This window comes from Ascaphus truei, chromosome 7, assembly GCF_040206685.1.
Source record: "Ascaphus truei isolate aAscTru1 chromosome 7, aAscTru1.hap1, whole genome shotgun sequence".
NCBI lineage: Eukaryota > Metazoa > Chordata > Amphibia > Anura > Ascaphidae > Ascaphus > Ascaphus truei.
In genome coordinates, this window is record NC_134489.1 from 39,159,449 (window position 1) to 39,175,765 (window position 16,317).

At 49.2% G+C, this 16,317-nt stretch overlaps 1 protein-coding gene across 3 annotated transcripts in view; it reads left to right on the forward strand.

Annotated features, from left to right (window-relative positions):
• The window catches only part of IGSF9 (immunoglobulin superfamily member 9), a 62,265-nt gene extending 47,054 nt beyond the window's left edge, over positions 1–15,211 (forward strand). For 2 of the 3 annotated variants that reach the window (XM_075607805.1, XM_075607807.1), the window contains 8 exons: positions 178–353; positions 574–824; positions 1,595–1,679; positions 4,217–4,390; positions 6,964–7,009; positions 7,552–9,111; positions 9,498–9,643; positions 13,763–15,211. In XM_075607805.1, coding sequence (XP_075463920.1) covers positions 178–353; positions 574–824; positions 1,595–1,679; positions 4,217–4,390; positions 6,964–7,009; positions 7,552–9,111; positions 9,498–9,643; positions 13,763–13,983 — 2,659 coding nt within the window. In that variant the 3' untranslated portion in view covers positions 13,984–15,211. The remainder of the gene's footprint in view (positions 1–177; positions 354–573; positions 825–1,594; positions 1,680–4,216; positions 4,391–6,963; positions 7,010–7,551; positions 9,112–9,497; positions 9,644–13,762) is intronic. The other variant, XM_075607806.1, reaches the window with a different exon arrangement.
• Positions 15,212–16,317: the final 1,106 nt, after the last annotated feature.

Sequence of the window (16,317 nt, forward strand, 5' to 3'; positions counted from 1 at the left end):
CATACCGCGTAACTTCTCTTTCCTTTGCAATCCTTTATTCTTCTCTCACCTTTTTTATTTTCTTTTGATATCATCGCCTCTCTCCTTACCGTCCCCCTTCTTCATCAGTGGTCTCTCTCTCTCTCTCTCTCTCTCGTTGAACCTTTTTTTTTTTTCATTCTGTCCCTTGCCCCTCAGGTTGAAGCGTCTCATGCGTGGCCACCACGACTGGTTGTCCCTCTCTGTCCCGGTGGGAACCACTTACCTGGTGGTACAGAACCTGCAGGCGGACGCTGGGTACCAGTTCAGTGTCCTGTCCCAGAACAAGCTGGGCAGTGGGCCCTTTAGTGAGATAGTGACTGCCTCTCCTCTCAGTGAGTATGCGGGAGATAAGGGGTCTTCAAGTCCATCCTGTCTCTAATCTAACGCTCACCCCTCACCTCTTGGAGACCTCCCTGTAGGATGGTCACTTCCTCATAAAGTTTCCTCTCTCTCCTTGTTGCCAGGGACTCTCTGCTCTAGCATGTACCTCTCTTTATTGGTGGTTGGACTGTCCTATGTCCTGCGTCCTCATTCCTTTTTGGCCTCTCTCAGGTTCTCCTCCCACCACTCTGCCTCCTCCTGTGCCCACCACAGACCTGCGCGTCACCCTGTCCCCGCCTCGCTACCTGTCTGCCAACGAGACATCCAGGGGGGTGCTGCTGCACTGGGCGCCCCCCTTGCACTCTTCCCTTCCTCTCAGCGGGTACGGCTTGGAGTGCCGGCATGATGAGGGGGGCTGGGAGCTACTGGATGAATCCATCCCCCAATCCGAAAGCCAGCTTGTGGTGCCGGGACTCATTAAGGTGAGACACCCATAACCTCCAGCCAGACATTTATGTGGTAGGAAGTGAAGTCACCTTCAGGGGGCAAACCTGCACAATCCTTCCAAATAAAGGCAGATATTTCCTATGTCTAGTCCAGGGGGGCTCAACGTCAGTCCTCAAGGGCCACCAACCGGTCAGGTTTTCGGGATATCCCTGCTTCAGCACAGGTGGCTCAATCAGTCCCTGCTTCAGCATAGGTGGCACAATCAGTCCCTGCTTCAGCACAGGTGGCTCAAAGGCCCAGTCTTTGACTGTGCTGAAGCTGGGATATCCTGAAAACCTGACCTGTTGAGGGGGGGGGGGGCAGCTTGAGGACTGGAGTTCAGCACCCTTGGTCTAGTCCATAAGGCATCTCCAGGCACTGGATAAAACCATATAGCTCATTTAGGTGAATGGGCCATAGCGTGTCTTATGGAATAGCATCGTTTAGTAATTGTGGCCCTCACTGCCCACACGCATCTTCTGAATGAACCACCGCTTTAGTGACTAACCTCCCTGGTACAAACCCTTATATCAGTGTGTCAGAAACTGAAGACTGATGATGGGTGTCGGTTATATTTGCCATTAGGATGAGAAATGAAAAGCCAAGCTGAATCTTGCTGCAGCTATTTAATATGCAGTGCAGCAGCTTCCCAGCGCTGGGGCAGGTTTTAGTCTCATTCTTTAGACTAAAGACGATCTCTTGACCAGCGCTGAGAATTAAAAAAAAATTTTGTTAACGTCTTCCCCTCGCCATCCTTCTTTTGCAGGATGCCACGTATGAGTTCCGCCTCGTGGCTTTCGCTGGTGATTATATCAGTGACCCCAGCAACTCCATAAATATCTCTACAGTGGGTAAGTGTGGAGGATGCTATAAATACAGCAAGGGGGGCAACTTCAGTCCTCAAGGGACTCCAACAGGGCAGGTTTTAAGGATATCCCTGCTTCAGCACAGGAGGCTAAATCAGTGGCTGTCAAAGACTGTGCTGAGGGAGTGACTGAGCCACCTGTGCTGATGCAGGGATATCCTAAAAACCTTGCCTGTTCGTAGCTCTTGAAGACTGGAGTTGGCCACCTCTGCGTTAGATGTCTAGTTTTATTTGTCCACCTGGAGTAGATTGTAAGCTCTCAGGATCAGGACCCTCATTACCTCTGTGTATCTGTTTGTGCATGTCCGTCCTCATTTGTATGCAACTGTTTATGTCGGGGGGTTTTCAACTTCAATACTCAAGACCCCCAACAGGTCAGGCTTTCAGGATATCCCTGCTTTAGCACAGGTGGCTTAGTCTTTGGCTGAGCCACCTGTGCTGAAGCAGGGATATCTTGAAAACCTGCCCTGTTGGTGGCCCTTGAGGACTGGGAGTTGGCCACCCATGGTCTACAGTGTCATATGAAATTCTTCGACGATGACGGCTGCAGAGAGCAGATCGCACCTCCAGCTGCTGACCGGAGTGCCGACAAAAGGCCACATGTTCTATTATGGTGTGTGGTGATGGATGGCAGAATAAGTCCTGTCCCGCTAACATCAAGAAGCGAACCTGGGAAGAGTTCAAGCAGCAACCGCGTTAATGTAATCTCCGGTGACGCCCTGGTGCCTGAGATCCGTACCTGAGCAGGTGTCGCCGGTTACTTCCTGGGTGTTTAAATGCCCGCGTCACACGGGCCAATAAGGGAGGCACGGCGGATGACGTCGTGGCTTCCTTTTGGCCCGCGCAACCTGGGCAATGGTAAACTCCATTTTGTTTCCCCGTGGAGGGGATGCTACAGGATGCGTCCCACCCCCTCCCTGCCGGGAACCAGGGAGTCCCCCTGGAGCAGAAATGAAAGCGGTTTCCGGTCCGGAGACCCCCTGCCTCCCATCTCTGTAAGAAACACCATTGGGGTAAAAGGCGGAATGTCTCCTTTCGCCGCCTCCGCCCCAAGCTTCGGATGCGCATGCTAAGCCTGTATAATCGTGGCGTGTAATGATAATCACATTCTTAAACCCTTTTCGTAACTAGGGGCCAGCCATGCATTGCAGAGCACCCCATGGCACGGAAAGGGTTAAATGTCTTCGCTGCAATACTCTGCTTTACCACACGGTGGCCACACACCCACAAACCACACACCAACCTCAGACCTGCTTTCTGGTTGAAGTGATTCTGTTAGAAAGAAGCAAAACATGAAATCTTATGGGGGAGTATATATATTTATATATGTAAAGTGTGTGACAATGTATAATTCTACATTCTTACCTAAACCAGCTATCATTTGGTGCTCCTGTTATAAATCTGTAAAAATCCTGATTTTTTGCCTAACATAATATATATATATACACACACACAGTTGTGCAGTATTAAATAATACTTGCTACATTTTTTTATTATTCATTTCTTATAGCCATTTTTAATGAGGTTTAATATACTGAGCATCCTGTGATTTCTATAGCAGGCTTTAGCCCACCTCCCCAGCAGTGCAAGATATTTGCAACACTTTCCTGTTTGTGATAATTTGTTGTCAAATTTCCTAGCAGTTTGAGCTGCAAACTGTAACAATAGATAATGTTATGTAATATAAGAATACATTGTAGCTGCTGAGTTACACTTACTGAAGGATTGATTGAATCTGAAAGGCGGCCATTATGTTAGGCAAAAAATCAGGATTTTTACAGATTTATAACAGGAGCACCAAATGATAGCTGGTTTAGGTAAGAATGTAGAATTATACACTGTCACATACTTTACATATACAAATAATAATAATTTAAATAAAGGGGATGGGAATGTAATATTGTATTGTATGTCTTTTTATTGGTGCTTATTTCCTTAACAAGCCTAGACACTCACCCATGAAGTGGTTATCTTTGCCTGACAGTTTACACAAGGGGTGGTCAACTCCACCTTCCTTAAGGTCCACTAACAGGTCATGTTTTAAGAATATTCCTGCTTCAGCACAGGTGGCTCAATCACTGGCTCAGTCGTTGACTGGCCAACTCCAGTCCTCAAAGGCCACCAACAGATCAGGGTTTACCGATATCCCTGCTTCAGCACAGGAGGCTCAATCAGTGGCTGAGTCACTGATTGAGCTACCTGTGCTGAAGCAGAGATATCCTTAAAACGCGACCTGCTGGTGGCCCTTGTGGAGTGGCGTTGGCCACCCCTGGTTTGCACAATACGTCTGTGAGTCCTAGGAATACGATACGGTCTAATGGCCTGTTACTCCTGTATTCCACCATCCGCATTAAAAGCATGTACAGCGGGTGCAAAGTGCACAGCGGTCCTACAATTCAGGACTTTCACTCCAAACTCCTAATCATGTCGGAGAAGCGAGGGTAAGAAGACGAGAGCAGCCCCCGGCGCAGCCCGCCTGCGGTCCGACGCTGATCTCTTGCTCTTTGTCACTGTTTTGTTCAGGGATGGAGGTATACCCATCACGCACTGAGCTGCCGGAGATCCAGCACAAACCGCTGCTGGCTGGCGTGGTGGGCGGGGTTTGTTTCCTAAGCCTGGCCATCGTCCTCAGCACCGTGGGCGCCTGCCTGATGAACCGCCGCCGTGCCCGCCGCCATCGTAAACGCAGGCAACAAGGTACGGACGGAGGGGGGCACTGCCCACCCATGCTGCCTAGTAGGAGGGGGGGGGAAGGAGTATTTGAGGTGCGGGTAGCTTTCTTTCTCTGTACATCCAGCTGAAGGAGTCTGCTTCTAGAGAAAGCAGCGTCTGCAAGATTAGCAAACTCATAAATCAAATCCCTCCAGGAAAGACAAATATTTAGTTCTCCAAATATGTACGGTACCTCGCTGTTTCGTTGCAGAATACACGGTTTCTTTGTTAAGAGCTCCATCACAACCATTATTTTGATCCATGGTTCTGCTGTTCATGTATATTTGGGACCTGCATATAATGCTGATTTAGTAGCACAGGGATGCTCAACTACAGTCCTCAAGGGACACCAACAGGCCGGTTATTCGGGATAACCCTGCTTCAGCACAGGTGGCTCAATCAGTCTCTGCTTCAGCACAGGTGGCTCAATCAGAGGCTCAGTCTTCGACTGAGGCCACCTGTGCTGAAGCAGGGATATCCTTAAAACCTGACCTGTTGGTGGCCCTTGAGGACAGGAGTTGGCCTTCAGTAGTACATCAGCGATCTACTAGAATGTTTTTTTTTTAAGCACCAAGCAGTCAAATACCAGAAATGGTTTTGTTGTCCTAGCGCAGGCCCGGCATTGTATTGGGGTTCCTCACTTCTTCACCCCCATCTGCCTGCAGCCTTTCACCCACCCTTGATTTCCATGTCATGGTCACCATTAGGTCTTTTGTTATACCACCTGCCTGTGTCTGTCCCTTGCATGCCCCCCCCCCCCCCACCCTCCCTTCCATCTTCCAGAAAGTGTACAGATACCACACTGTAAAACGCATCACTTGATTATGCGCAGGAAATATGAACTCCACATAAAAACGTACATGCTGCAATATAAAGCAGTGCTGAGCGTTACTGCACTCTTCCAACTGCACGGAGACCCAAACACTGGATTGGGGCTTTCCAAAAGTAATGGGTCATTTACGGCCTACCCTTTATGCCCTGTAACCCGAACAGGCGCCAACATGGCGGGAAAAGACTTTCCTGATAGTTATCAGACATCAGATGAGGTGGAGAATAGGTCACCTGCGTTTCATTTTGGGGTTAGTTACGTGCTGCTTTCTCTAGCGAGAAGCTTTGGAAGCGATTAGATGTATTATTATGCGGACAGACTGTTTGCTTTCCTCAATTAAAAGCATTTCCCCCAATCAAGCAATGCACCGTAATCCCGGTCACTGCGCGCGGCACAGCCACTAAGGTTAGGTAACCGTGTGAGGGATATGTAAGGCAAGACCAGAAGGCCCTGTGCCCCCGGCTTGATGGCGATGCCATCGTTGTTACTGCACCTCCCCCCGCGCTCTGCCCCCGCCCCCAAACGTCCTTCCCTAATCACAGTTTAAATGCGGTGGTGGTTAAATTAACCACAACATGTGATCACCGGAGTTGGGCCGGGAGGGGGAGAGCGCGGGGGCCTCTGTAAGCGCCGGCATCTGCGGCTACTCGCAAAGTCACATGACGACGACGCAAGGTCATGGCGAGAGGCCCGGCGCGTCACGGCCCAGCGCTCACACAGGGCGCCTGGCCCCGCAACACCCTCATCCGGTCCTGATCCTACCAAATATAATTACCTTATTTAACCCACTCGTTGCTGCTTGCATTTATGACAAAGGGAATGCTGGGAACCCATTGTTTCTCTTAGATCATTTGGGACTTTTTAAGGGCAAGTGCACCCGATCTACATATAGGTGTTACTTCTTGTACTCTGTTCTAGATCAACCCAGTGCTCTGCCCACTCTTGTTTTATACTAATAAATGATATGAACTAGTACTAGTATGAAAATGAAAAAATACCCCCCCCCCTCCCCCTCTTCTGTTCAGACGGGACTGCGACTTTAAAGCAGTATTTAATACTTTCTCCAATATAAATGTTTATCTCTATACACTCCCAGATTGCCAGCGATGCTTCTCCGTAGTGAAGGCATTGCTACATTACCCAAACCCTGAGAACAGCATCAACCTCGAATAAAAAGAATTGAACCACATCGCTCACCTAATCCCAAGTAACAGCCAAACAATTGTCATATTACATGAAAACAATCAAAAGGGGTAGCTACGAGGGACCGGGGAAGGTCCCTCTGAACCGAAACCTTGGCACCCATGGCCAACTTTTTATTTTTGATTAAATATGACAGTTGTTTGACCCCTACTTGTGATTAGGGGTGCTATCAATTCCTGTTCCCATCTGTTCTAGACTTTGGAATGGGTTAAAGGGCCTTCAGCAAAGGCTATGCCTGGAGTAAGCTTCTGTATGAAATAGGAGTACGCTAGTAACGTGTCCTATAGCCTCCTAGTTGCAGGGTCTTCAGAAGGTTGGAAGGATCCGGTCATACCCAGCGTTGCTTATTACTGCAGCTTACAGATTTTTGGTAGCATTCTACACTAGATACATTGTAGACGCTCACAGATGGTGACAGCAGCAACATGTTGAAGGTGAATAGGTCACCAGGGGCCAGCTGACAAGGTCACGCTGTCACAAATTGTTTTCTTCATTTGATCCCTTTTGTGTTCTCACAACCTTCCAGATGCACCAATGGTCTTCTCCCCAACCAAGAAAGCTTCTCCTTCACAGTAAGTGTCTCCATGCCCATGATGTCACTTCCTGTCCACACACGTCACGCTGCTGTCTGTCTGTCGCTTTTGCCATGAGTCTCTTCCTTTTTTTTTTCCATCTCCCTTTTGTACTTTTCTTTGGCTCTACATTTTTGGGTGCAACAACAGAACCGCCACAGCAGGGGGCTATCCGCGTGCAGCGAGTGTAGGAGTGTTGTGGTCGTAAGAGAAAAAGTTGAAAGACTTACTGTGTAGTGTAACGTCATTGTGTCCTCATTAGCAAACTCATACTGTTCTCCCACAACCACGGTCTTTCTGCAAGTTATAAAATATTGATTGATATATTATCTATTTATAATCTATAAACAATTTGTGCCAAACATCAGTGGTTGAAGTGTGATACTAGGTGATAAAGTGCCACTATCTTTGTATTTACAAACTGTTTAAAAATTTTTTTTAAAAACTTACGTTTCCACCTTCTTTTTAAGGAACAAAAAAAAAGGCATCTCTTTTTAGAAAAACCCTCTTCGTTATTTACCTGTTTCTTTGTATTTTTGCAGAAATTCTAATGGCTCTAGCAGCCCCGACAGTCTCATGAGACTCAAACTTCGAGTGTCCCCATACGAGAGCTTCAGGAGGTCTCTACAATGGAGAGAGAGGCCTGGGAACAATCTGGGGCTAACCAGTGGAAGCAGTATAAGAAGCGGCAAGTACACCGTTTATGAGAGTCACGTCGGGGAGTTGATACCGCTGGAACATATCAGCCGAGGGACCGACGGTCGATTTGTGGTGGAGACGGAGATGCGGACATCCAGAGGGAGCATCAAGGGCTTCCCCTATGTGACGGAGACCAAGTTTTACCCAGAATTCCATTCCAGGGACTCGTCGGACATGAGCCAGTGCTCGCAGGTCAAGACGTACCTGCAGGTGTGCCCAATACCCGAGAGGGATGAGGGCATGTGGAGGGATGAGGTACAAATGAGACCCATGGCCACGGGCCAGGCCCGCAAACAGGCAAGGGATTCTGGGTACCGCCAAGGAAGGTACTTCGGCTGCAGCAGTAGCCCAATGGATGAACCCAAACCCTTCCGTATCTCGGACATCAGTCCGGTAACGTCCACGGTGCCCCTCCCTTATAGTAAGATAGAGGAGGCACGCTGTGGAGATTCTGCCCACACAGCAGGTGATTTGGAAAGGACTGCATCTACACTCAGAGAATCAAAGCAAGATGTTTTCTCGGCACTGAGCGGGGTGGTCAGAGCTCCATCCTCATTGATGCAGAATTCGCTTAGTGTCTGTGACCAAGGGAGCCAACTGAGACACAGCTTGTCGACCCAGAGCGGCATCCTCCAGTACCTCAGCCTTCCCTTCTTCAAGGAGATGAGTGTGGATGGGGAATGGCCAATGGAAGAAGAGCCGCCGCCCACTCGGAGCTCAGATCCCAGCCCCTCGGGGGCCGGGGAGCAGGAAGTCCTGGCTACAATGGGTGTGGAGGATAGGACGTTGATGGATGTGGACAGAACAAGCGGGGTCCGAAAGGCAGAGATGCCTTGCGTCACTCATAAATTGCAGTCTCTGGATTACATAAACAGTAAGCAGGAGCAGTCTGTGCCTGTCAAGTCTTTCCTAAAACCCCCTGAGGCAAATTTGGGGCCGGCTAAAGCAGCACTGCCTGGAAGTTTGCTTTGGACTCATCTCCCAGATAACACTGAGCGGTTAAAGGCAGGGCAGAGATCACATTGGGACCCGGGAGAGGTTTCCATGGCCAGCAAAGCTGATCGGCCTCTCTCCTCTGACCACGAGTGTGCTCTGAAGGACCAGCCCCTCTCTGTGTTCACAGACTTCCAGGCCCTGGAGAAACAGAGGACACTAGTAGACAAATCCCTCTTCCTACACGGCTCAGAGAAGGTGCTGAGGAGCAGTCTGACCAGCCAGAGCAGCGGCAGAGGGAGCGTGTCCTTCCTACGGCCCCCCTCACTGGCACAGTCTGTAGGGGGCAGCTACCTCAACTCCCCACTGGGAGAAACATCCAGCTGGCACAGTGGAGGGGGATCCCAGGGCTCCAGCGCAGAGGACTACAGGCACAGAAAGGACTCTCTATTAGCCACTATAAGCAACAGGTGAGGTTGGGGGGTGGGGGAGTTGGGGAGGCGATGTGTGACCACATATCACTCTTCAGAGACACGGCTTAGTTGCCCACACATACGTGTCCCAAGCTGTGTATTATCCCTAGGTAAATAATCCGTTTGTTGCACAACCAGTGCAAATGAACTCCACAAGATCTATTAACCCTTAATTGCTTTTCATTGAATTCATTTTCTCTGCTGAATCCTGGTGCTGTTTTCTTGCACCGGTTTTGTCCCCGTTTTGCAGCCTGAATGTAGCGAGTAACCCCCTTCTGCCTTTTGTTAAACGGCAACAAGCCAAGGAAGACAGAATAATCATATATGCAGAGTGTGCACACACTCACATTGCTCTCCCCAAACTCTCCCCCCCCCCCCCCCAGGAGGAACACATCCGTGGATGAGAACTACGAGTGGGACTCGGAATTTACGCTGGAAGCCGACCTTCTGGACGCACTGCAGATGTACCGCAGCAATAACGGCGGGAGACCCATATCGACCATCGCCGCGCGAGAGATGGAGAGACAAAGTGAGATGTGTTTGATCGCCTCATTGCACCGGGCGGGGACCTCCGGTGGGGACCTGCCTCCCAAAGCGAAACCTTTTGTCCTGCCAGAGAAGGGATACATTTGTACACTTATTATGTAGACCAGGGGTGGGCAACTCCAGTCCTTCAATGGCCGCCAGCAGGTGAGGTTTTCAGGATATCCCTGCTTCAGCACAAGTGGCTCAGTCAAAGATTGTCACCTGTGCTGAAGCGGGGACATCCTGAATACTTAACCTGTGGCGGGCCCTTGTGTACTGGAGTCGTTGATTGAGCCACCTGTGCTAAAGCAGGGTGGCCCTTGAGGACTGGAGTTGCCCACCCCTGATGTAGAGTTTAGGGAACACTAACTCATCGATGTTAAACCCTTTCGTTTCCACAGGGACCCATTCCCTCTGGCAGCGAAAGGGTTTAAGACCCACAACAGCCCAGCTCCCATCCTGAGATTCTGAATTCCTCCAAGTTTGTATTAGTCTACTTTCCTCTGGGACAATTCGCCTCCCAGCAGCAAGAGAGACATCTTCTCCTGTGGAGGACACGATGGTTGGGTATCACTGCGGATTACTTTAGGTTACAATCTAATTTGAGCGGGTCAAGCTGGGTTGAAAAGGGGGCAGTTACCTGACCAAGTGTTTTCAAACTCCAATATACGATATGAAGGTCCCCACTCGATATACTGCAAATCTGCTACCTGGTGCTGGAGAAAAGAATGGGACCGATATCTTCTCTAGAGCCAAAATGGGGGTGCACCCTTAGCAGTACCACTGATGCAGTCCATGCTCTTCCAGAAACACGACACAACCCCATAGCTTCATTCCCCCGCTTCCTACCAGTTGGGTTTGCAGCTGATTGCGCTGCAACGACAGGGTTAACGGTTCACGGACATCCTGCTTATAGAGTCTATGCAACACGCACCCTGTGAAAGTGTTACCTCCTTAATTATTTACCATCCACCCTTCTGCGTCTGCGCAATGTGTGACCGCGTTTGGAAGCTTGATAAAGAGACCGTTTCTGACATCTGCTTGGAAAAACCCATTAGGAGGCTTCTCCAGACCCGCAGTATATTGGCTAACAACGAAGATCAAAGCCCTTCCGCCCCTCAAGTGGGGTAATCGGTTACAGGAGCCCGAGTCCTTCACTGCCCAGCGCCTAGAACTAAACTCCCTGTTGTGGAAATTGGGGACCTCACGAGGAGGATTCCAGGAAGCCGAGCCACCGCGACTTCCAGGAATCCAGCACCAGAGAGGCCCTTTCTCACCCCACAGGAGTTAGCCGTCACCATGCTATTACTGTAGGCAGGGGTGCGCAAACTGGGGGGGGGGGCGCGAGAGGTCCCGCGCTCTTCCCCAAGGCATTTAAATTAAATGCCGGGGGGGATCGCGTGAGGCCCCTGTGTAACTCACGTACCTTGTCTCCGGCGACGCGTCGCCATGGCAACGTGATGTCACATGACCCCGCTGCGTCATTTGACGCCGGAGACATGGTAAGGAGGGGGGGGCGCGAGCAGGGCGGGGAGTGCAGTCAGGGGGTTGCAGGGGGGAAAGTTTGCGCACCCCTGCTGTAAGGGATACGAGGAGGGGGTCAGTGACACATCACATGATAAGCGGTAGCGGTCACTGACAAGTCTGAGCCCCTCACGTTTTTAAGAATCCTGTACCAGAGACACCTTCATTGCATAAGACAGCGGTGGGCAACTCCAGTCCTCAAGGGCCACCAACAGGTTTTCAGGATATCCCTGCTTCAGCAGAGGTGGCTCAGACAAAGACTGAGCCACTGATTGAGCCATCTGTGCTGAAGCAGGGATATCCTGAAAGCCTGACCTGTTGGTGGGCCTTGAGAACTGGAGTTACCCACCCCTGAAGTAAGCAACAGTTGCGCAAACACCTTGCTCTGGCAGTTGAGGGGTTAAGCAAACTCCCTAGTCTAAAAAATGCCAGGAAAGATATTTCTATTTCTGCTGCTCCAGGGATATGCCTAAAAAGCACACAAAGGGAGGAGACAAAATACTTCATAGGTTTCAGAGGCAACACAACAGCGCTTTTGTGATGCAAGTGATCCCAGTAATTATCCCCCAAGGGAATGGAGCGTACACTCTGTTCTCCCTTCTCCCTGGAGAGTGCGGGCTAAACGTTTTCCAGTTTATACGTGCGCAGCCCTGCAGACCGTTAATTAATTTCTAATCCGTATTTAGCATCTTGCATGAAACCGTGTAGTCCTGTGGTTTCCAACCTTTTTTTGGTTAAGGAACCCTAAGGGAAATTCTGAGGAACCTCTCCACCCTCTCTAATAGCGCGTCTGAGATCAGATGCATTGTAAGGAACCCCAACCATCTCTAATAGCGCGTCTGAGATCAGATGCATTGTAAGGAACCCCGACCCTCTCTAATAGCGCGTCTGAGATCAGATGCATTGTAAGGAACCCCGACCCTCTCTAATAGCGCGTCTGAGATCAGATGCATTGTAAGGAACCCCGACCCTCTCTAATAGCGCGTCTGAGATCAGATGCATTGTAAGGAACCCCGACCCTCTCTAATAGCGCGTCTGAGATCAGATGCATTGTAAGGAACCCCGACCCTCTCTAATAGCGCGTCTGAGATCAGATGCATTGTAAGGAACCCCAACCCTCTCTAATAGCGCGTCTGAGATCAGATGCATTGTAAGGAATCCCAACCCTCTCTAATAGCGCGTCTGAGATCAGATGCATTGTAAGGAACCCCAACCCTCTCTAATAGCGCGTCTGAGATCAGATGCATTGTAAGGAACCCCAACCCTCTCTAATAGCGCGTCTGAGATCAGATGCATTGTAAGGAACCCCAACCCTCTCTAATAGCGCGTCTGAGATCAGATCCATTGTAAGGAACCCCAACCCTCTCTAATAGCGCGTCTGAGATCAGATGCATTGTACATTCTTCTGTATTTGATACCGTTTTCAAATGACCAGAAAATTGCAGGGGACCCTTTAGGGGACGCCCGGGATCCTAGGAACCTTGGTTGATAAAAAAAATAATTCCAGCTCCGTCATGGAAAGTTCTCCCGATGTGGAGAGAGGAAACAAATGGCTGCAAAATACATAAAATGGCTGCTTACCGTTATCACGCGTGCGCAGTAACGCCTCCTACTGCTCCACACATCTGCTAGATGTTGACCAGGTTTACCACATCGAAGACAAAAGGCCAGGACTAGGCGCTCGTGCCTCTAAAGACCGATGTGGTTTGTATATTAAGGCAGTTTGGGGGTATATATTATGCGGACACTGGCATCTAAAGCCTCCGTCTCTTTGGAAGTTATTCATTAAACTACAGTAGTGCCGATCTGGGCACTATCGCACTGAAACTTTTATTCACTTCAATGCTGGTTTTCGTGCCATACTGCCCCGACTGGCACTATCATAGTTTAAGGAATAACCCTCTTAGTGTCAGTGTACTCCAATATGCCCATTTGTGGTTTAGGAATCACCTGCAGCATGGAAGGAATTTACAGCAGGGGTTCTCAACTTCAGGACTCACCACCAACAGGTCAGGTTTTTCAGGATATCCCTGCTTCAGCACAGGTGGCTCAACCAGTCCCTGCTTCAGCACAGGTGGCTCAACCAGTTCCTCCTTCAGCACTGGTGGCTCAGTCAAAGACTGAGCCACTGATTGAGCCACCTGTGCTGAAGCTGAGATATCCTTAACACCTGACCTCTTGGAGGGGTGGGGGCTTGAGGATTGGAGTTGAGAACCCCTGCGTTAAGGAGTTAACCTTCTCCTTAATGACATATCTCCCACGTCACCCCAGGGTGGGAAGTATCCAGTTTCAGTGTTTGTGTGTGCGTCACGTGTCCCTTTTCCTTTCATCAGATGATCCTTCCAGGCATCAGATTGTGCAACCCCCTCTGGCCTACAGTGTCCCCCCCCCCCCCCCCCACTGTAAAATACTCCGCAGACACGCTGCTTCCATGTGACGGAGCCGCAAGCAGAACATGTGTTAACAATTGTGTGCCCGGGCTTCTTCCCATACACAGATAGATAGATATGATTGATAGATTAGATAGATATGATTGATTGATATATATGATTAGATAGATAGTGTCCTCTCTCAATGCCCTATGCTCATTTGTTCATAGGTGTTAAACTCCCTCTAGAGGTGGACACCTCTCCGGCCAGTTCGGGTTCAGTGGACGCCCTTGATTTCCGCCGCCCGCAGGCTCTGTCCAGCCCGGAAGCGCGCTGCGCGGCCCTAAAGGAAGAGTTCCTGGCGTACCAGCGACGCAGGGGGGAGGCACAGCAAGGACCCCCGAGGGGCAAAGACTACGAGGAATGTTATGAGCAAGCTACACTGCTATGACCCCAGCACCTGCCTCAGACCGGCAGACAACGGCACATTCTACTGCAAGACCACAAGGGGCACTGTAACTCTGTGGGCATTACCCACTCTCCTGTGTTGTGTATGAAGTTTCCCCAATGCCTGCCAATTATACATCAGGGTTATCACATCCGCCAATCACTTCTCCTGCGTGTGGACACGCAGTCACCTCTGGATATGCACAGTGAGATGGTATCATAACTGTATGTAACGCGCCCCTACCCTTTCCCGCAGCCGTATATTTCAACTCCGCTGTTATAGGTTCGGCTCACAGGGATAAGAGTAAAAGAATGAGGAATAGATAAGCTGTTCATACCGAGTGTAAACAGAGTTCGTGTATTACTCCCCTTTTTTCTTTATTTTTGAGAAGTATCTTTCTGCTGCAGGTGGACCTGCAAATCCCCGTAAGAAACAGAGGAGGGATTGGCAGGCCCCTTCAACGGCCCATCAGATAAAGCTGCAACTCCTGCTCCCATTAAAAGTAACAAGCAATACAGACTATGAACACACTGAAACGATCAAAACATGATTCCCCTTCCCCTTCTCCACCTCTGCTCGCCCACCAAAGCAGACATCTAATAAGTTACCTGGCTCTCCTGCTGGTTGTTAGTGTGGGGTGAGAGGCCGGGAAGGGTACAACTTGGACCAACAAATCCACACGTCAACCCTGCTCCAAAAAGCATTCACTTGAATCATGTATTCCTATGGGAGGTTAGAAGTATTTAGAGACAGTCAGCGTCATTACACAGCGCAGTTTGTAGCCTTGTAAGGGAGGGAGTGGGTGCTCACAAGAGGACAAAATATGGCACCTTCCTTCCAAAGGGGGTGCCCTGGCCATCGAGTATTAACCCCGGTCAGTGCCAGGGGTTAACAATGCCATATCTCACAGTATTTATACGCCCAGGCGAAAGGGGTTGATTTCCATAATAAGGATTCCCTGAGACCATGTACCCCTCTTAGAATTGTGCACTGGGATAGCTGCATCAGTGGGAATACTGGGGGTCCCCCGTTTTGCAGCGGCCCCTCGCTCCCTCCCTTAACTTGCTGGAGATCTCTCTCGTTAAGTCTCAGAAAGTGCTGCTGTGTATATATTTTCCGGGCTCCTGGAATGCAGCTACAGACAGCTTTGTACACACACAGTAAAAAAAAAAAAAACAGAAGTATTAACCTTGGAGAAGCAGTTAAGATATTTCCAGCGGGCAAGTAACCAGACTCAGATCAAACAGCAACGGACTGTTCATTTCTGTTCCATATAGTGCTTTATTTTACATGCTTTTGTAAAAGACTTTGTGTAGTCTCCTTCCCCTCCTGTATATCCTTTTTCTATGATCTTAGTCTCTCTCCCCTTAACCTCTTGGCTGGCAGAGACGCCTGCGATGCATCACTTTGTATTGTATCATAGGCTCTGGCACCCACGGGGCGAAGTACATTCCGTTATTTCCCATCCTTTCTTCCCACGGTGTAACTCGTGAGAATACCCTAGAGAAATTATAAGGATCACAAATGTGATCCGAAATATCAGCACAACGGTAGAAAAAAATAAAGGATTTATCTAGTCCAACAAGCAAACAATAAGCCAGACATTTCACGTTTTGGGTTTATTGTTTGTTGGACTTAATACTTTATTTTTTCTACCCCTCTGCTGGTATTTCAAATCACACTTGTGATCTTTATTGACTTACATTTACCCTTTTTTTAACCACCTTTTATAGATACTCTACCTAATGGGTGCGGCCATCTTGCCTTGCACTATATATATACACATGTATGTATACACACAGTATATGTGCATAATTGACCAGTGTTACAGATACATTTAATCTCACATTACAGAAACATATATTAATTCTATGGCGGTTTTTGAGATCCAGTTTGGGTGCTGTAAGAATTGTACATAGGCGCCATTACCACATTACTGAATGCGAGTGGAAAATGAATCTGTCCTTTAGCATCAGTGTCATATACAACACCATTTGGTGCTAGATTCTTTGGCCATTGGCAGCTCAGAAAGAGACGTTCCATTCCTCCTCTTTTGCCATGTAAACACGTTCACTAACATTCCGTGCTGCAAGCGGAACTGACTGCTCGCGCCGCTGGTACATATTCTGAATAGCTGTGTAAGGGAGAGATTCACTGGGGTGCGTATTGGGATAACGCAACACGATCCAGCATTCCCTGCCATTCAAATCAGTGGTAATTCATGATTGATCTGATGTTATCCCGCAACGGACATCAGTGAATCATCCCATAAGTGTTGGCAAAGGTCAGACGGATACAGACGTAGCAAGGCTCGCCGTCTCGGGCGCCGGAGTCGGT